This window comes from Polypterus senegalus, chromosome 3 (assembly GCF_016835505.1).
Source record: "Polypterus senegalus isolate Bchr_013 chromosome 3, ASM1683550v1, whole genome shotgun sequence".
Taxonomy (NCBI): Eukaryota; Metazoa; Chordata; class Cladistia; order Polypteriformes; family Polypteridae; genus Polypterus; species Polypterus senegalus.
Genome location: NC_053156.1, coordinates 277,629,131 through 277,651,902, shown reverse-complemented (window position 1 = coordinate 277,651,902; position 22,772 = coordinate 277,629,131). Strand labels below are relative to the sequence as shown.

The 22,772-nt window shown below is 38.8% G+C and overlaps 1 protein-coding gene and 1 long non-coding RNA gene across 2 annotated transcripts in view; one reads left to right on the top strand and one right to left on the bottom strand.

Annotated features, from left to right (window-relative positions):
• LOC120526205 (tyrosine-protein phosphatase non-receptor type 7-like) overlaps window positions 1-22,772 on the top strand; it is a 67,787-nt gene that overhangs the window by 35,215 nt on the left and 9,800 nt on the right. The window contains exon 7 of the mRNA XM_039749244.1: window positions 10,972-11,082. Within this exon, the coding sequence (XP_039605178.1) occupies window positions 10,972-11,082 (111 nt within the window). The remainder of the gene's footprint in view (window positions 1-10,971; window positions 11,083-22,772) is intronic.
• LOC120526206 lies at window positions 14,728-21,938 on the bottom strand. Its single transcript, XR_005633099.1, has 3 exons — window positions 21,464-21,938; window positions 20,976-21,150; window positions 14,728-16,748 (listed from the first exon to the last, which is right to left on the bottom strand). It is a non-coding gene; the product is annotated as an uncharacterized LOC120526206 (long non-coding RNA).

Sequence of the window (22,772 nt, the reverse complement as noted above, 5' to 3'; positions counted from 1 at the left end):
TCAGTACCCAATTGTACAAAGGAGGGAAACTGTTCTTTTAAAATGCCAGAGCAGGGTGAACAAAAATGAAAAGAAATTTTGTTACGTAGGCATAGTGTCCACTGTGGTTAAGCTGCTGAGCTGTACAGTACAAGTTATCTCTTCAACCCCACAACTAGCTCACTCTGTGACCCTGATGGTGTCTTTTCACCTTCCATAGCTTGATGTGAGAAATATGAAAACATTAGGACACAAGAAAATTAAAACGCAGCCTAGAGTGCAATGTGGCTCCCTCTGCTCTTTTAAAACACAATTAAGTAAAAACGTGAATGTCTTCAGAGTATTCTTATCTGCTATGCTGCCTGGTAACTTAAATTATGTTGTGGAGACCCCTCCAGATGTTTGAATTCAGGTGGTTCATTTTTAACAGCTCCATCAAATCATACAGCACACAGCCATGCAATCTCCATTGACAAGCACTGGCAGTAGAACGGGTCATACTGAAGAGCTCAGTGACTTGAAGTATGGCACTGTCAGGGGATGCCCTCTTTACCAAAAGTCAGTAAATTAAATTCCTGCTCTGCTATGTCTCCCTAGTCAACTGTAAGTGTTATTATTATGAAGTGAAAGACCAGGCAAATTCTCAAACAAGAGCTGCCAAGCACTAAAGTGCATAATGCTGTATATATCAGGTATCCTTTGGTCTATCACTCACAACAGCCTTTGGATCAACACCAGCCCAAGGATTGCGCATCAAATCTTCATGAAATGGGTTTCCATGGTTGATTAGCTGCACACAAGCATAAGATCACTGTGCGCAATATCAAGTGTTGGCTGAAGTGGTGTATAACACGCCATCATTGGAGTCTGGAGTAATGGAAACATGAAACATGTTCTCTGGAGTGATGAATCACGTTTCAGTATACTGTATGGCATCAGGTGGATGAATCTGGGTTTTGGGCATGCCAGGAGAATGCTACCTTCCAGGCTGCATAGTAACTACTCTTACGTTTGGTGGAGGAGAGATGATGATCTGGAGCTGTTTTTCAGAATTTGGGTTAGTCCCCTTAGTTCCAGTAAAGAGTACTGTTAATGCTACAGCATACAAAGACATCTGAGACAATTCTGCACTTCCAGTCTTGTTCCAACAGTTTTCTAAAGGCTCTTTTCTGTTTAAGCATGACTGTGTGCCAGTGCACAAAGCCAGGTTCATAAAGACATGGAGGAACTTGAGTAAACTTCACAGAACACTGATCTCAGCTCTATTCATCACCTTTGGGGTTAATTGGAATGTCAATTGCAAAACAGGACTTCTCATCCAGCATTATTCCTTGACCTCACAAATGCTCTTTTGGCTGAATGGGCACAAATTCCTACTCCAGAATCTTGTGAAAAGCCTTCTCAAAGAGCAGAGGTTGTTACAGAGGTTAAAGGGGTGGCCAGCTCCATATTAATGATCATGGTTTTGCAATGGGATGTCCAATAAGCGCATATAGGTGCGATGGTCAGATGTTCACAAACCTTTGGCCATATAGTGTACAACTGTGAGAAGAAAAACTGCATAATATTTCTGAAATTTACCTTTATCCTTCTTCTGTCTGTGCACCACCTGAATAACCCAATAGACAGCACCCACCCTAGCACTTGTATAATTTCATGTTTTCTTCTTCAGCTATTTAAAATGAAGGTATTCTCTTTCTTTTAGGCTTTCTCTTGAGCTGTTTATATCTTTTTCATAATATGGACTGCTTACAATATTCCACGTAGGGTTTTATTAGTGCATTTTTATTGCTATTGAATAACCTCTTTTGACTTATCCGCACAACACAGCATGGGTACCATATAAACCAACATCCCATTAGCCTTTTTAAGCACACCTGTACATTATCTGGGTATGGGCAGTGATGAAGTTGTCTGAATGGGGACTGTGACAAGGCCACTACATCTTTCTTATATGGTGTATTTTCACATTTCACAATTCCCCCATCTGCGGTGGGCTGTCGCCCAGCCCAGGGATTTGTTCCTGCCTTGTGCCCTGTGCTGTCTGGGATTGGCAACAGCAGATCCCTGTGACCCTGCATTAGGATATAGTGGGTTGGATGATGACTGACTGACTGACTGACAATACCCCATTGTTTAATCATATCCCATATTTTTACTTCCTAAATGTATGACTTTTACTTTTGTTATATCCATAATAATAATTAGTCCCATAAACGTCAGAAGTGACTCTACTCTTCTGGGTCCTTGAGCCAGGCCCTTAACCTACAATTGCTTCTTCCTGGGTGTGACATTAATGTGCATCAAGCCTGACAAGCAGGTCCTCCATCTTACAAAGAAAACTTGGAAGTCGGTTGCAGGATTGGCACTCCAGCCACCATAGAAAACCTCACACTGTTCAATTCCATCTGAACTAGTGTGGCGCTAAGGAGTCACCTGTTGTACAGCTGCACTTGGGTCCTAATCTGGGATCCTGAGGTGGATTGTCATGTGGTGGGTGCAGCAACACGCTGTATCAGCACATGCTCCTAACCTCTCCTCCTCATAATAATAATAAATGTATTTATGAAGTACATTTCATAAATTAAATGCAACTCAGGGTACTTTATACCAAAAAGAATGCAAAAAAATGCAAAACTAATTTCTATGAATGTAATTAGTAAGACGCTACTGAAAATGACTGTAACAAAACATCTAGGTTCTCATTCATAAAACTTGTGTGGATTCAAGCATGAAAATATGCGACCATCAAAAAACAGGAAAATGCGTATGCTAAAAAATAAATCAGATTTATAAAGCCAGGTGTATGCAATTTACCCTTTATAAATTGCAATCATCTTCTAAATGAGCATACATAAGCACACCTCATATGCCATCATGATATAATGCTAATCAGGCTCATACATATGCAGTTACAATCCTGAAGACTTTCATTGACTCCCACCTGACACATCCAGAACCACCACCTCAATTTGAGTTCTATGGTGAGCCCCACAACTGAATGGGCAAGAGCATTATAGCGCCACTCCTCTGTGCTTTGGTGGTGGAAGAAAGGCATAAGGCCCCAGCATCTGAGACTGAAGCAACTATCATCTGGCACATGATCGCTGTTACAATGAATACTATAGGCCATATGAAAAGCAAAGAGGTCAGCCAGTTACCTTACCAACAAGCCAGTCTTCACATACAGCACCAGCAGCAAGCTGTCTGCCAAAGCTTCTTCGTCTCAAAATAAATGAATCATGGGTTGACCCAGGCCACCAAGTTATGACATTTGTCTGTCTCACCTTAGCATCATAAATAACTTGTGCATTAATGGAATGTAACCGCTTAAGGTTAACAAAAGCGGCTTCACTCTCACTAGGTGCCCTTAGTGCAATATGAGTGAAGTTTATTGCCCTGATTATGTTAAGAGAACTGGACACTGCTGCAAATTGCCTTTTTATCAGCCTGTACACATTTATTTGTCATCTAATAAATATTCATAAATTTTACATCTTCGAGCCCTAATTGTTTATGCTAGGGCAGAAATCAATTACTTTAACTTTACTTAATAAGAGCCTTTGTCACTTTGCTAAACTTAAACCAAAGTTTAGAAACTTAAAACTTAAACTCTACCGTAAAAACACAAGCACAATTGAAATTTAGCAGGCAAATAAAGTTCAGTCATTTTAGTTATTTGATTCTTCCTGGATCAGGCACAGTTTATTTACAGGTCTGTCCAGTGTGTTGTTTTTGGTTTGCATGCAAACTCTTCTGACTGCACCTTTGGCATTTGACATTGTCTTGATGACTCGACCCATTACCCAGGAATTGCGAGGTGTAACTTTATCCACAATTAAAACAATATGAGTGAAGTTTATTGACCTGATTATGTTAAGAGAACTGGACACTGCTGCAAATTGTCTTCTTATCAGCCTGTACACACACACCATACTCAAAATGAATGTAGCATCTTATCAGCCAATTTATGGCTTCTAGCATGGTGGGTGTGATGGAGCTGAGGCTTGGCTGACATATTCTTGACCTGTCAGACAGTTCCCTCAGTTATGTATGTAGCTGTTGCCAGGAAGACAACCATTGTAAAAACTGCATATGAACAGACAGAGTCCAATTTCAGGCAATCTGTCTTTGTAATGCTATACAGAATTCAGCTCATCATTCTAAGAGCATGGCTCTTGGGATCCTGCATTGTCTCATAGGACAGGCATAAAAACAGTTCTGCTACTCCCTAAGAACATGTTCCCATCATATATAACCATTTAAATATATATATATATATTTTGCAGTGTCAAACAAGCCATGTTGTAATAAACCTTTAGGCTTCAATAGACTATAGGGCATGTGAGTTGTAATTTTCTGTTTGCAGGAAGTGAGTCATTTCTGTGTTTTACATAATGCAGTTATTTACAACAAGTGATTGCCTCTTTTTCTAATTCTGAGAAGTGACAACAGGTAGTCAATATAAACTGATGAAAAATCCAAAAAGTTCTTCAGTGCAAATATACAGCATTGGTCCTCTTAAAAGGCAACTGTAATACAGAATGGACATCATATTCATCACTTTTTTAAGTTTAATATGAATATGCTGTGGTGGGCTGGCACCCTGCCTGGGGTTTGTTTCCTGCCTTGTGCCCTGTGTTGGCTGGGATTGGATCCAGCAGACCCCCTTGACCCTGTAGCTAGGATATGGTGGGTTGGATAATGGATGGATGGATGGAATATGAATATGAATTGCTATACATGTGAGTCATCATTAAGTTGGTTTGGCTACATTCCTCTACGTTATCATCATTTCTCACTTCAAAAATATTCGGTACAGAGGGGTCAGAGTTGGCATAAATATATGGATGTTTTCCTGTAAATATTTCTTTTATAAATTCCGACTTTTGCATGGAATATAAGAGGCCTGAAAAATGCATATGCAAGTTTTATAAATTTGAACGAACTCAGATGCTTTCCATACTTTCCATGCTTCCATGTCAGCACTGTGCTCCCAGCAGCAGCCCCCGTGTGTGAACTGTGAACCCCAAGCAGCGCTAATATTATAGAGTAGAATAATTGCAGCAGTTTGTACATGAGATGAAGGTTAAGCCTAGAGCTGTGCTCACAATGATATTTAAAGCTGATTCTGATCTCTAATATGGTTGACCTTTAAGTGTCCGATTCTGAATCTGCAATGCTGTTCAAGGCTCTTTATTGTCTCCAAGTGCCTCTTGGATGACTCAGATTAGTATAATAATAATGAAGTAATACATTTTATACACCAAAAACATTGAACCTTTGCATAGAACCTAAATTAACACATTTTCCCTCCACCACAACTCTCTCTTTACTGTATTTAAGCTAATGATGCCTCTTCTGTACACTGCGCTTTGAACTCCCACTTCTTTTACTTTGACCCCTAGCCTTTAGTGTCACCTTTTCAAAATCAAGATAAATAAAATCACATGCACCCCTCTGATCAAACCCTCTTTGCGCTTTATCATAGAATTCCAGCATTTTAGTAAAACATATTAACCGCTGTTTAATATTAAATGCCAGCACCTTATTGTGCATTCCTGATTCTTACCTGTAATAATCACTTCCATTCATTTTCTTAGTATACATTTTAAGCAAAACAGCCTACGGTTAAACAGAAAATCACACACTAAGCATTTACATTTTGAAGGGTACCCCCATCTGTGTTTCCTTTGCCCAGGAACAATTGTACCAAAACAAGATCTTTATGAAAAATACACAAGATTATTAATAGAAACAGCTTTCTAATAGACCATCTGATCCACTTGAAGTTTTTCGCAGTGGAGTTGAGCTACAGGGGATTTTTTGTTTCATCAAACACCAGACCGCATGAAAAATTATGGGAGTAAAGCATTGCTCCCTCCAAACTTGCCATTAAGTCCTTGGCAAGCATTGCGGATAAAAAGCAGCATTTGCCTTTAGATTAAGAGGAAAGAAAACATCTGGGCTACAAAATGAAGAAACATCAATGAGGATATTGCACTAGTGGCAGTGTACCTGGGATGTTGGGTATCACTGTTGATCCCTCTGGACAATGGTGGGCTCATCAACAAAACATCTAGGAAGGAGGGTATTTTCCTGATGGTCCCTATGACATACACCCAGTTGAATCTGATTGTTAATACCAGGAAGAGTGGCAACTTACCAAAGGGACTAAAACATCAAGTCCTACGAGCTCTAATAAAAATTCCTGTCAGCCACAGCATGCGAGAAGGGCCTGAAGCACAATTGAGTGGCACAGCTAGCCCCCATACCCAATTCATGGGTCATGATATGTGTATCACTGTTTATGCTCTCGAACGAGACCAAGGTCAAAGATCAAGGCCCAATGATTTGTCCATCCATCCATCCACCCATTTTCTAACCCGCTGAATCCGAATACAGGGTCACGGGGGTCTGCCGGAGCCAATCCCAGCCAACACAGGGCACAAGGCAGGAACCAATCCTGAGCAGGGTGCCAACCCACCACAGGACACACACAAACACACCCACACACCAAGCACACACTAGGGCCAATTTAGAACCGCCAATCCACCTAACCTGCATGTCTTTGGATTGTGGGAGGAAACCGGAGTGCCCGGAGAACACCCACGCAGACACGGGGAGAACATGCAAACTCCACGCAGGGAGGACCCGGGAAGCGAACCCGGATCTTCTAACTGCGAGGCAGCAGCGCTACCACTGCGCCACCGTGCCGCCCCAATGATTTGTACATAATATAATATAATATAATATAATATAATATAATATAATATAATATAATATAATATAATATAATATAATATAATATAATATAATATAATATAATATAATATAATATAATATAGCCCTGCAGTGGGCTGGCGCTCTGCCCATGGTTTGTTTCCTGCCTTGCGCCCTGTGCTGGCAGGGATTGGCTCCAGCAGACCCCCGTGACCCTCTAGTGGGATATAACGGGTTGGATAATATAATATAATATAATATAATATAATATAATATAATATAATATAATATAATATAATATGCTACCGTGGCTGTCCGTTTGTCTGTCCAGGATTTTAAATCACTTGTAGCTCGCAAACCATTTCACCAATTAACCTGAAATTTGGTACACATATACTACCTGGTCTACTATCTGCTTTCGGCTTTTCTGCTTTTGACCTCCAAGGTTATTCCTCTTTTTATTTTTATTTTATTTTATTGTAGAATCAACTCTCGGCAGTGCACAGCAGGGTGGCCATGCGGCGCATATATACGGGCGCCGTTCTCATCCCTACCACCTTCGCCGACACTTCCCCTACCTCTGCATATCTGAAATCATGCTTGAGGCAGATTGAAGACTTAAGTGCCAGCTTAACTGAAAAATTAAAGAAAACGTACTAAGTAATTGCAACACATAAACTGACTGAAACTGAAAGAGAAGAAGTGGGCCACTAGAGTGGAGAAAACAAGCTGCTCATGAAGCAGCAAGCGCATCAGCCTCTGAGCACACGAATGCTAAACAGAGACAGAGAAAGAAGATGAAAACTAGGAATGCTCAGGTCAAGTGTATTCACTGCACGTTATCGTGCAGTGCGCCATTACTGGTGTAATATAACATAATACGAACAAAAGTATATATTTTGATCAAATATAAAATTGGCCAAACAAATGACAAGAACATGTTGTCAAAAATCTTTACAAAGCAAAGAGAACACATCCGAAAAATCTTAACAATGCCAAAGTTAGAAAATACAGAACCCATTTGAGGTCATTATCACATTATTACTGAATCTAATCTAAGTATAGTTATGCTACCTCACAGCTTTAGCTCCTTAGTTCAAACCCCATCCCAGGCACTGTCTGTATGCAATATCTACTTTCTCCCTGTATTCATGTCATTTTTGTCGTAGGTTTCACCTTACTGTACATCTGATAGACAGTCAGATTTGTTTGGTTGAGATCTGTAAACTCACACCTTGTGTGCAGAGGTTTGGGTATGTGTATTAGCAAACCATGCAATCAGGTTTCATGCCAGGCAAGTCTGGTCCATACCTTCTGCCCGATGCTGTCAGGATAGGCTTTGGCAACACAGGATCCTGAATTAGACTGAATGAGTTGGGAAAATAAGGTTGGAAGAGAGTGAATGAATGAAATTAAGTAGCTTTGGATGTGAACAGAAAACATATATTTTTAAACAGAAAACTGGCAAATGTCAACCACCATGCAGCCCCTTAACCATATAAATAGCTTTTGTAATAACAGGCAAGAAAGGACCTGAAATTTCTATTACATTTTTGTTACATACAGAAGGTGAACAGATAGTCAGATTTATTGGACTGCCTCTAACACAAAATACTATTATAACAGAGTCAATGTGTTCTTTGTTCAAACAAAACAATCTTTATTTTCTGTAGGGAACATTATTCCAAAGTTACAACAACAAAGACACTACAATTGTTTCCAAATATTATTGAAATTCAGTCAGTCAGTCATTATCCAACCCATTATACCCTAACACAGGGTCATGGGGGTCTGGTGGAGCCAATCCCAGCCAACACAGGGTGCAAAGCAGGAACAAATCCCAGGCAGGGCACCAGCCCATCGCAGGGCACACACACATACACCCACACACCAAGCACACACTAGGCACAATTTAGAATCACCAATGTACCTAACCTGCATATCTGTGGACTGTGGGGGGAAACTGGAGCGCCCGGAGGAAACCCACGCAAACACGGGGAGAAAGAACATGCAAACTTCACGCAGGGAGGACCCAGGAAGCGAACCCAGGTCTCCTTACTGCGCGGCAGCAGCGATACCACTGCGCCACCATGCCAAGAATATTGAAATTAAATCTCGAAATGTCGGTCAGTGCAATTTGGCAGTACAGGAAAGAACCTTGAAAGAAAGTAAGGTATTTATAGTGGTGTTAAATTAGTATTTGCTCCCTTTCTAACATTCTTGATTTTTGTATATTTATCACAATGAATAGCTTTGGATCTTTAGACAAAATTTGTCAGAGAAAGAGAAATGTTTAGCACCATTTCTAAATTGCTTCTTCATATACTTAAGTAATAAAGTTCTCCAACACCTGTATTGGCTGTGTGAACAATGTAATTGCCACCTTAGCTATTCAATCAAACAGTTGACCAAAATTAAATGATAATAGACTCAACTCACCGAACCAAACCAGGCCTGTTGCATCTAAACCTCATTATATATTGATCCTTACTACAACAATCAAGTAATCACTACAAGGTTCCTAGAGGAACACTATGCCTTGATCAAAGGAAACTCCATAAGAGTTTGAAACTTACAAATACACCACACTGAGAGCCATTTCCTTCAAATAGAGAACATTTGGAGAAATGACGAATCTTCACAAGAAAGGCATGCCTGCCAACATTACCCCATGGGCACAGCAACAGCTTATTCAAGAATAGAGGATCTAAGAAGAATATCCAAAGAACTGCATGTCTTTCTCTATCCTCAGCTAAGATGAGTGGTCACGGCTCCATGATAAGAAAGAGGAAAACGTGAGTAAGTAGTGTTAACGTCAGATCACAAAGCCAGTACAGGATTTGAAGATTATCTTTATTGACACGCACATGGAGTCACTCAGTACATGGAATGTTATGACTGACTTACAGATGGTGGTAACACGTCAATTACAGAAGTATGTGATTAGTTCAATTTCTCATGTCCTTGCTAGTTACTGATAAAAGGACCCTTGGAGTCAGGATTTTGCTACACTGGATTATATTGATTCTTTAATCCATACTTGTCCTTGTGCTAAAGTAGCAGCGAGACTGGGTCACAGATCAAGAGGTTTGAATTAAAATGCTTTCTTAAAGTGCTAAAGGCCAATGCTAACAAGTAACAAGGACAGAAGTCATTCAATATAATTAATATATGATCAATTTGTGAAATAATGTGAAGTAATGGATTCTTACAATAGCTAGGCAGAAACTACCCAAGAGTAATTGAAGTGCTTATCTCACATTTTTCAAAGAAACATCTGGATGATTCCCAAGCTTTTTAAAATATTCTATGGGCAGACAGATCAAAAGTAGAACTTTCATGGTAATTCAGGCCCTACTATGTCTGGCACAGAGCTAACAGAGCGTTCTGCACTCGTATAAATAAAACATGGGGTGGTAGTGTGATGGTGGTGGGAATGTTTTGCTGCCTCAGGACCTGGAAGACCTGACATTATTGAAACAACTATAAATTCTACACTTTACCAGAATATTCTTAAAGATCAGATCCAGTTCAGAATTAGTCTAGCCCTAAAGCCTGTTGGAGTGAGAAAAGAGAGAAAGAAAGAAAGAAAGAAAGAAAGAAAGAAAGAAAGAAAGAAAGAAAGAAAGAATTTTCCAATCTTACTACCTCAGTGCCTGAAGCTGAATTATAATTGGGTTATCCAGTAGGACAATGGTCCAAAACACAAAAGAAAGTATACAAGTGAATGGCTCAAAAAATGTTTTGAAGTGACCTTATCAAAATCTTCACTTGAGCCCAATAGAGATGGCATAGCAGGACATAAAACAAGCAGTTCATACTCACAAACCTGCTAAGGTGTCTGAATTAACAAAGTTCTGCACAGAAGAGTGGACTCTTCCTCAAGACTGATATCACATTATAGGAAGTTTTTCATTGCAAATACTGCTGCTAAAGGTTCTGCAACCAAGTACTGACATTATAGAAACAATTACTTTTTTACATGGGTGACAGGGGTGTTCCTTGAATAATGAAAGTAATGATCTGAATACTTGTATTGTGTGTTCATTCACGTTCCCTTTCTCTAATATTGAATTTTGTCTAAAAGCCTGAAGGTATTGGTAGTATAAAATATGCAAAAACAGACAATATTAATAATAGGACCATAATAAAGCTAATGCTGATTAAAGTATCGAGACTTAGGCAATCATGTAAATATGTCTGTAAGGTATATGAAGCAAAATGGTTCCTGCAAGGTTTATCAACAAGTTTGTTTTTTGTCATTTGCAGAAATGTGTCCTGTACTGGCCAGAGAAAGAAAAGAAGTATGGGCGGTTTGGAGTGTCAGTCACAGAAGTCAAAGAGTGTGAAGGTTACTCCATTCGAAATCTCACTGTTAAGGTGAGGATAAAATATTGATTGCTGGGGAAAGTGCATGTCATGCTATTCCACCATGGGGTCCACCTGTAAGGCTAATCCTTGGGGGCAGCTCTCTCACTTTATTTTTATGTAATAATCAACTGGCCCAGTACTAATAATAGCTAAGAGCAGTGTCAGTGCCAGCATTGCTCATGAATGTTTTAAAAACTGTTGCCAAGGGTAACCATACTGGCCAGCAAGGCACCAGCCCACTGCAGAGGGGCTCTCCAGAACAAAGACTTGTACTGTGCTTTTAAAGCATCCCCACACTCAAAACGAGAGCGACACAGTGGACAGGAGTGGGTGAGCGATCTAGAATGAATGTCGAGGAAATAAGAGGAGTCGGAAATGTCAGAATGTGCTCTGTAGATAAGAGAGGGGGGCAGCCAAGATGTGTGGGACTAACTATGAAAGCTGATTGTGTGATTTGCTTTGTTTTTCCAAGTAGAGTTTGCAGCTATGGCTGTTCACAATGCAAAAGCTTATTAGAGGCTATTAATTCCTGCTACTTGAATCACAGAGCCCTCTCAGAAATTACATATAATAATGAAAATGTGTGGCACAGGGGTCAATGCTTCTGCCTCATGGATCCAAGTTCAAATTTACTCTCATGACAGTTCAACTCTCTTCTGAGGTGATCAGCAAGTGTTATTATTTCTTTATTAAACTGATAACTAGCTGAGTTACCCATCCATGATAGGTAGATTACAACTTCAAAACTTTAGAAGAATAAACAGCATTTAATTTAATTTATTTTAATTTTATATATATTTAATAAATAAATACATATTCACCTTTATAATACACAAGCTGTGCTACCTGTTCAAGATGGGCAAAAATCGGCGTACACCTCAGAGTTAATGTTTGCAATGCACCATCCATTGGACTGTATTTTGTAATACATAACTTTGTCATTCCAATAAACGTTCGATGTAATAAAATGCATTAAAACAAATGTTTGTGATGTGCCATCTGTTGGAATGACAAATGCAATGCATATGTTTTTTATATGCATTTGGTATAGCATTCATAAAAGCTGTGTTAATGTTTGTGTTTGTGTTTGTTGGAATGACACATGCAATGCATTTTATGATTACAAATGTTTGTGATGTGCCATCTGTTGGAATGTCAGAAACATAGCAACCGGATGGACACTCAGACAAACAGACATTTATCTTTTTATTAAGGTGGATATTGATATGATATTTACAAAAAATAAACATTAAAATAAAATAATAAAAATAGTGTTACTTTTTACTAAAGTCGTCTGAGGAGAATAAATGTCACATGTCAACCAATTGCTCTGGCAAATTGGGTCCATACAACCAATATTGAATGAAACAGCAGGGGTTCTTATGCTTTTTAATCTCAGGACCCATATTATAAAATGAATACCATACTGGGACCCAAGAAGAGGATTGTTATTATACTGACAGCCATTCATAGACAAGTAACAATGACCATATAATAAGAAAGTAAACATTTGTTTCCTTTTAAGCCTACCTCTGAAATGAATGTTACTAAAAGAGAAAAGCAGGAAACAAACAAATATTTAATATAATACTCCATCCATCCATCCTCTAAACCTGCTTCTTCAGAACAGGGCTGCAGTGCAGCTGGAGCCCATCCCAGCAAGCATCTGGAGCATGACAGGAACAACATTTGGACTGGGCACCAGTCTATCGCAGGGTGAACACACACAGACACACTCATCAGGGGCCAGTCTAGCATCAGCAATCCAGCTCACTTGCTTCTCTGTGGACTGTGGGAGAAAACCGGAGCATCCAGAGGAAACCCTGGTTAGAACATGTAAACTACAGGCAGGGAGCACCTGGAGCTCGAGCCTAAAAAAATTATTTTAATTTAAAACTAGGGGACTCCGCCTCCTGCTCGCTTCGCTCACCCACCCTCGGCTTTGTTTACTGGATATACAATTTAAAGAGATTGTTATTTTTGTGGGAATTGTTACATATGCATTATTTACACTTTTAATTTAAAACCTTTGTAAAAACAATACTGTACTTGTCCTTTTTTTCCAGCCCCGGGCATGGTTAAATCTCTTTCTTAAGGGACGTATAACGCTGCTCGCGTTGTGAAGGGGGGGCTGAATGCATGTTAAGGAGAAACGGTTGAATTATCTGCTGGCTTGTTGCTGCTGCTACTGCTGGCAAACTGCGTATTCTGCTTGACGCGCTGCGTGTCAATCATTTAAAAGCCTGTACAGCAGCTATCCTTTTGCCACTTTGCGTCTCTGCTGCTCACATTGTGAAGGGGTGGGGGGTGGGGGTTGGGGCTTAATGCAAGCTAAGGAAAAACGGTCGGATCATCTGCTGGCTTGCTGCTGCTGGCAAGCTGCATGTTCTGCTTGTTGCATGTCATTGTTTTAAGAGTTGGGAGCACATGAAGCGTGTCTGCCAAAAGCATTCCAGCAACTGCTAGGTTAGTTGTCCATGAACTTGTTTTAAATGTTGTCTCACTGTCTTGTCTCGCGTGACGTTAAAGTGTCTCTCGCGGGACATCAAATTGTCTTCCGAGAAGATCACATCTGGTCTCCCTAGTCTCAAGATTTTTTTTATAATAGAGAGAAGAGACAGGAACTGATTCCTGAGGTATATCACTGCCAGTGGAAATGCTTTAGTAAAGCTAAGGAAAGAAATTGGGATGCAGCACGAGGATATAATGATTTTTGAAAGGATAGTATGAAAGTCACTTAACTTACTCACTTGATTCATGGTACCAATTAAAGAATGAAGTAATTCAAAAATTAATTAATCTAAGCAGCTTATTTACTTTGTCTCAACTAACATCTTTTAAATATCATTTTTCAAATGAACTCCACCATTAACAATACATTTTTCTAAATGAATTTGAAAATAGTTTAACGTTCCCTTGTTTAGATTTAACAATTCAATTAACCAAGTAAAAAGCAAAAAAAGCTAAATTATTGCATACATTTTTAGGAATATTTGTATTTCATACAGGTGAAAAGATAAATATTGCTGAATAATTTGAGAAAGTCCAGTTTGAACAATCAACAAAGGTTTACAGTGGTTATAGAAAAGAATCACCACCTTGAAAATATTCACATTTTGTTGCTTTGCATTATCTTACTCATCTGTAGATACTTATAATATGATATAGTAAACAAGGACGCTACTCTTCTACTAATTATGGTTCACCGACAAAAGGCCAATAGACATATGAGCCCCGACAAAACCGAGACGGACAAACTCGCTAACTGATTTTCGACAAATGCGCGCCGACAAAATCGCCACGACAAAATTGCGAGAGGCCAAGAGAGTGAGACTCGTACGTGCGCATTATGTACACATTATGTGCTAGGTTATAACTGTATTCAAAGATGCTAATTGCACTGAGTTTCGTTCCTCCGGAAGATGTTGGATCCGCTTTGATGAACTGAGCGAGAGTAGACCCGACAATCTCCAGAATGTTTATGATTACTGGATGGACAATTACGTTGGTCGATTGAGACGCAATCGTATACAAAGCGGAATTACCAGCAGTCAGGCAGCCAGCAAGTCTAAATACGCTCAACTATCAAGACGTCTTGCTGCAATTCTTCCTACATATGCAGTGCGTGATCTTAAGGACTATCTGCGTGCCGTGTCTCATAATATTGACTTCTAAAATAAACATTGTTATATATGCTTTAAACTAGTAATTCATATTTAATTAAACTTTCGGGATTTTGTCGGCGCAATTTTGACGCCCGTTTTAATGGGCGCTATTTTGTCGGCGCTCATATGTCTATCGCACAAATTTCGGGTCACTACTAATTATATGTATTCTGTATAGAAAAGAATCCCCACACCCTTTCAAAATATTTCTATTTTGTTGCTTTGCAGCCAGAAATGAAGACACACACAAAACATATTTCTCCAGATGTATTTATTCAATGCAACATATATGAGCCAAGTGAAAGATATAATAGCAATGGGAACAGAATGGGACATTTTGTACAAGAAGGGGCAGAGACAACCTTATTTTTTGAGGAAGCTGAGGGCATTTGGTGTGAGAGGTCTGCTTCTGAGGACTTTCTGTGAGTCTGTGGTATTGAGTGCCATCTTTTAATCTGTGGTGTGTTGGGGCAGCAGTATGACAGTCAAGGATACAAACAGACTGAACAAGATCATCAGAAAAGGCCAGTTCAGTCCTCAGGGTGAAACTGGACACTTTGGAGGTGATAGTAGAGAGGAGGATGCAGGCAAAAGTGTCATTAATTCCTTCCCATCTGCTCCATAAATTATTGCAGGGCCAAAAGAGTGCAATGAGCAACAGACTGCTCCCGTCCTACTGCAGGAGGGAAAGCTTTTATGGGGCCTTTGTTCCTGCTGCTATCAGACTAAACAAGTCTGGACTTTTAATCATGTATCTGTTACTGGATTATTTCATGTACTGTATGTATGGGACATCAGACTCTGTAATCACTGGTACTTTACCCATCATTAGACACTTTATTTGTGGTTACTGGTCATCCTATGTATCACATTTATTGCACATACTGCACTGTATTTATGAGTGTGAATTGGTAATACACCAATATTTTTGGTATTTTATGGTTTTTATTTATCTTATCTGTTTCGTTTTAAATAGTTTATTATGTGTTTTAACTATTTAATCTAAATGTACTTGTTTCAGTTTGGCTGTGAGCTGCTGGAACACCTAAATTTCCCTTTGAGGATTAATAAAGCCCAATCTTATCTTATCTTATCTTATCTTATCTTATCTTATCTTATCTTGTCTTGTCTTGTCTTGTCTTGCTGTTTCAGGCTGCAAAAGCAACACAATGTGAATATTTTGAATGGAAGTGATTCTTTTTTTATACCCACTGTAATTCTAACTGCAGACATTGTGCTGAATGCATAATGCTTATCTCAACCTTTTCATATTTTCTGCTTTTTATATTTTCATGTCATAGAAACAGAAGCCCTCTGTGATGCTTTAATGCCATTGTTTCGCATACTTGTGCAATAAATTGTATGCTAAACAGTGGGTGGCATATCATTTTGCATAGAATTTGCAGATGGATGAATTTGGTTAATTTCACTACACAATCATATGGTGACCTATCAAAAATGTCTGCAACCCATCGTTACAAAATAGTGACATAGCGGGTCATAGTTAAGGCAACTCTATTAGAATTTATCTACCCACTCTCTCAGTGGTTATCTGGCATTTACTTCTTGAGCAGGCATCAAGTGTGGGGCCTGCATTAGCAGTGAGATTCTAAATGTTTTTCACACTGGTGGTGGGATATTGCTTCTCCCAACTCCCTATTCCTCTGTCGATCAGTCTCCAGTCACTGTTGGCATTCTTCTACACTCTCTTCCTCCCTGATTGGCTTGTGTCTCACTCGGTCAGTTTCCAGTCACTGGGACTGTTCCTCTACACTCCGTGTCTTTCTTGCCCGAGAGTGCCTCTCCCAATCAGTTTTCAGGCACTTTGAGCTTCCCTCATAGCTTTATGGTGCTCTTCTCTGGCACTTTAATCATGCCTCTTGGCTGTTTGACTCTCTTTCTTGAACCATTCTTTGGTGCTTCAGTGTTCTTGGCTTTCAGAATCCTGCTTGATTCTGGGATCAGCAGATCTTGCTTTTAAATTGGTACTCTTTCTAGAAGTGATATTATCTGAAAAAGAATAATAAAAAGGAAACAGAAGTATCAAAACATACTGACTATATTCCAAAGAATGCAAAAGGCTTAATTCAATAGGGGGTACCCTCAGTGAAAATATTTAACTGTGAGTTTGTCTCTGGAGACAGTACCAAGGTGACGCATATACTGCTTTTAAGTATGTCTACCTTTAATTTACCCTTAAACTTTCATTGTGTTATAAAGCTTGAGCGTAACCTCCTTGGACACCTCGTGCTTCATATCCTGACATTATGTTTCCCTTCTTAATGGCTTCTGAATACAGTTGATAGCGTAGAGTCCACTATGACTCCTAAATCCTAAACCTTCAATTTTCAGACCTCCCATTGTGTATTCAGCTCTCACATTTTTACTTCCTATGTGTAATACTTTACATTTACTGACATTAAATGTCATCTGCCACAAATCTACCTAAGCCTGTATGCTGTCCAAGTCACTCTGTAGTGATTAAACAGGTTCTAGATTATCTGCTAGTCCACTAAACTTGGTATCATCTGCAGACCTAACCATATTGTTACTTATATTCCTATCCAAACAGGCATAAGGCTATTGTCTGCAATCTGTCAGCTGAAAGGTTAAAGTAAGTCCCATATAGCCACCTCACATTTACATTCAAGGTAAAGTGTTTGGCTTGACTGACAAGTGCTACAGAAATTAACATTCTTGAATCTAGTCAATCGGAAAAAGAGTTATTGGACTTATGTTCTCACTGCAAATCTGGGATTTCAAAATATATCTTTAAATTGAAATGTAAATGTAGTTGTTTAAAGAAATTTTGCAGTCAATCTCCAAATTTTATTTCACAATTTATTGTGCGGATGGTATGGTGGCATAGTGGTTGGTGCTGTGCCCCACAGTTCCAAAGATGTGTGATCATTTCCTGTTTGTATGGAGATTCTTTATGTGTTCACATGAATTTCCTTTGGATACTTCAGATTCTACAAAGAATTACCTGTATTAGTGTAAAGTTGTATGTAGCATGCTCTGCAAAGGATGGATATCCCTTCTAGGGTTGCTTCTCAGATCGTCACTGTAACTGGGATAGACTTCAGCTCTATTGGATTGGAGGAGTATTGTGAAATGGATATTGTGGTGTGGACTATAAAAAGGTATTTGCAGAATTAAAAACTTTCATTTTGCATCCGGGACTGTGATGGTGTGGATGTGTGTGGGGTTTTGCGGACAGGGTATGTACACCAGTAAGGATGACTTGTTTTCATTTTTATAATTCATTTGGAAAGATATGAAGAATTTAGTTATTGCCTAACTTTATAGTTGTTAGTTTTCATCAATGACAAGAAATTCATTTAAAATAGGATTTTATATTAGTAATGTGTCATATTCAGCAATCATGGTTCCGGCGGGTGTCACTATGTTGCATGCAGATTAGTACACACAAGTAAGAGTTTCAATGTACTTGTGACAATAATTACCCTATAAACACACTAACCTAATACACCTCACCTCCTACACTTGACTCTTGTTTTATTATTAAAATCATAAAAGATTCACTCTTAATAGGCTTTTGCATTTTTCGCAACATTTCTCCAACTGTCTTCGCTTTTGTAATATCCTTTTAAACTGTATCACTCATGTCCTTATACATCTATCCATTCATTATCCAACCTGCTATATCCTAACTACAGGGTCACGGGAGCCAATCCCAGCCAACACAGGGCGCAAGGCAGGAAACCTACCCCGGGCAGGGCACCAGCCTACCGCAGGGTGTGCACACACACACACACACCAAGCACACACTTGGGACAATTTAGAATCGCCAATCCACCTAACCTGCATGTCTTTGGAATGTGGGAGTAAACTGGAGCACCCGGAGGAAACCCACGCAGACACCAAGAGAACATGCAAACTCCATGCAGGGAGGACCCAGGAAGTGAACTCGGGTCTTCTAACTGTAAGGCAGCAGCGTTACCACTGCACCACCGTGCCACCCTGTGCTTATACACCCTATGGTTAATTGTGAAGTTAAAGTGATAAAAAGCAGCTTTGACTTTTGCAATTTATTTCTTATTCATCCGCTAAAAATGTCTCTTAAACTTCTTAATTTTTCAAAAACTTTGCATTCTGCATTACATGTAGTGTACCTTTAAACCAAAATGCTTTTAACTGTCTCCATATGTTTATCCCAATTTATTTAGATGTTTCACCTGTTGCTCAAAATTTACCCTACTAAAGATAAATGTATCTTCTTCTTCTTCTTCTTCTTCTTACTTCTATGTGGGGTCAATGTGCTTAATGACCTTTCTACATACAACTTAGTCCTGCATCTCTCCACCAGTCAGGGCTTTTTCCTTCAGGTCTTCTTTTATGTTATCCATCCTCCTCCACTTTGGCCTCCCTCACTTTCTCTTCCCAGGTACTTCCATTCCCATCACACTTTTGCCCATATATTCATTGTCTCTTTTCATCACAAGGCCATAGCATTGCAATCCACAGGGTGGTGCAGGGAAACAGGAAATTTTGAAACTAGATGTTGGCAACCCTGGGGCGTCGGCAGTTATTTGGGACCAATGCAACCTCATTTAGTGCTCCATTGCCATTAGTTATGATGGAGCAGCGGAGTGGTGCACAGTGAGCGTTCACTCTGAAAGCTTTTTATAAGAATGGTGATAGTGAGAATGCTGTTCAAAGGGAATTTCGACGTCATTACCAGCTAGGATGTCATGATCATGTCCTGTGTCTCTATCTCACCATTTGTAAATTTTTCTGTGGGGACATCTTAAAAGCCAAGTGTACCACACACGTCCTGCAACCATTGCTGAAATAAAAAGGAGGACTGAAGAGGAAAATGCTGGCATTCCTCTTGACGTGTTACGTCAAGCAATGCAGAATTTCCACAACAGGCTTTCAGAATGTGTACGGAGAAATGGATAACCCCTTTATAATGTTTCCTTCAACATATAAAATGAATATTGACTGAATATAAATTACCATCATTAATTGTATATCCTGTAAAATACATTTCAACTTTAAATGTATTTTGTAATGTGTTTATCCATGTATTGAACGTCAATTGAAAATTTCATGTTTCCCTGCACCACCCTGTACTTTCCTGTCCTGTCTTAGATAGCTTGTCTCATTTCTTATTCTGTCCTTTCTTTGTAACTCCACACATCCATCTCTACATTCTCATTTCTGCAGCATCTAACTTCTTCTTCCTGCTCTCCCTTTACTGCCCATGTCTCAGCTCCATAGAATCTTTACCTTTAACTTTCTCCTTAATTCTTCGATTACAACATCACTCCCGATAGCTTCTTCTAATTATTTAGTCTACACTGCACTCTTTAGGTTATCTCTGCCTCTAATTCTCCATCTTGGGCTGCCACTGATCCCAGATATTTAAATGTATCCACTTTTTTCAACAGCTCTTCCTGCAGGTTAACTTCCGAATCCTGATCACCATTAAACCTCATATATTCTGTCTTCTTCTTATTTGTTTTCAAACCTCTAACTTCCAAAATCCTTCTCCATTCTTCCAACTTACTCTCCACTTCCTTGTCGTCAGCAAAAATCCTGCACTGGGGGGGATTGGTCTTTCATCCCGTAACTCAACACATCAATAGCCAGATCAAAGAGGTAAGGACTTCAAGAAGTTAAATGTAGCAATCTTAGTTTTTGAATACTCTATCAAAGCAACATGCAACATATTTATTATGATCAGTAAATTCTAATGGTTCGATTACTTTCACATTCTGAAATCTATCCTAACTTTTACAGAATAAATTTATTATACTAAGGTAAAAACAATTATTGATTATGTCTATGAATTCCTGTTCTTGTGCTTTGTTATTTATAGTGCTTTTCCTAATAATATTGCATTATTTAAAGTTCTCCATTATTATGACTTCCCACATATATTTTTATATTAATAAAAATAAAAAATGCATATTGACAAGCACGTCAGCCGAGTCAACCCTGTAGCCAGCTATAGATAAGCTAAGCTAAGCTAAGGTAAGGTAAAGTAAGGAAAGGCAAGATAAAATAAGATAAGACATCATAAGACATGATAAGACAAGATAGGATTGCCCTTTACTTGTCCCCAGGTGGTAATTTGCCTTTTTACAGAAGCTCTTTAAATAAATTAAATAAATGCACAAACACTCACACTATGGTCGAACAAACACCAGAATGACTAAAAAGGTAAGAAAAATAACAAAATAAATAAAAGAAAAAAACAGATCCTACTCTTCCTGGGCAATTTCCAGGCATTCCCAAGCCTGCTGAGGGATATTACTTCTTCAATGTGCCCTTGGTCTGATGCAGGATCTTTCACCAATGGGAAATGCCCAGAGTAGTTCCAGGAGCTTCCTGGGGGCATCATTACGACATACCCAAACCATCTCACATGACTTTTCTTGATCTGAAAGAGTAGAAACGTTACTCTGAGGTTCTCCCGAATTGCTGATTATCTTAATCCTATCACAGAATTTCAGCCTGCAAAGAAACCTCATTTTGACCACTTGTACCTACAATCTGAATCTTTCAGTCATTATTCACAGCTCATAATAATAGCTCAAATATGGTGTACATTTATATTCACTTTTGTTTTGCATTATAGCTTATAATGCCATGCTTAGGGAACTTTCTGTTCCATTTATTTTTAGGTAACTTAAGTGACTTTGTGTTTTCTTTGGTTGTATTTTCAGTTTAACAGTAATGAAAATCATGCTTACCTGTTAAAACTTCATTCCGCAGGATAACTGAGATAGTATTGCAGAGGTTCACAGAAGTAACATCAAGTTCCAGCCCATGTGTGAGACTTTGCTGGCATTACAATAGCTCTCTACAAAAGGAAAATGCACTAGTTGAAAAACCCCTCTCTAGAAAAAAAACTGAAAGAGTAAATGATTCAGTATTTGAGCTCACACAGCTGCTTTCTCTGCTATAAATGTAATCGTCCATCATCTGCTGCCCTCTACTGGCTGTCTAAAGATAGACGATTTGTGTGATTTTGCCAACGATTTTTTAAATTCAAAAGATACGTTTAGTGAGTTCTGTTTGAGATGTCTCAACCAAAAGTGAATGTTCTCAACATATTTATTTAAAGAATGGACAAACATGCAAAGAGGTAGGCAGATAGGTAGGCAGAAATGACAACAACACCAGGAGCTTTGCATTTTATACGAACACACTTAAAAACTAGGCTGCTGTCAGAAGGTTTACTTCCTTCAGTTGAATTCAGTGGGTTCAGTAAACTGATGGATAAGTGAATTCAGGTAAATTATATTTAAAATGCGCTTGTGTTTACAAGGTAAGAGTTTTGTGTATATTTTCAAATCTAAAAGTAAAAACAATATTAAATTGGACACAAGTGAATCGTTGTATAAAATAAAAATACATGAATCATACACAGATACACCTTTTAAAATTAATATCTTAACATTCTCAAGGTTTCTTAAACCAATTCAGGGGAATATGATCCAGAGGCTATTTGAGCTCCATTGGTTTCATTGTAGTACAAGAACAATTTAGCATCACCAAGTAACCCACCATAACATGAGTGTCTTTATACTGTGGGAGGAAAAATGGAGTATTTCACACAGTACCCATGATAGCAGAGAGATATGGTACATTTATTCCAGACAGTGACCAGACTAGATCTGTAATGAAAGCAGCACCAACCCATAATTAGCATCCTAAAACTTATATGAATACCACAACTTGTGACTATATTAAGGTAAGGGCACCAGCAAATAATGAGAGAAAGGTAATATTTCTCAAGGAATAATCTGATCAAAACAGATTATGCAATGCAAGGTACCAGCCAAGAATACAAAGAATAAAAAGAGAATAGACAAGAATTAGTAACAGTCTATCACGATTGCATTTAATGTGACTTTAAATGCAGTCATTCATAATTCACTCTTTTAAAGAGTACTGTGCTCCAGTCTTAATTTAAATTCTGTAATCATTCTCTAGCATCCATAGGTAAATTATTTTAAGAGTTTGGGATCCATAAACCTAAAGCCTCAGCTTCCACAG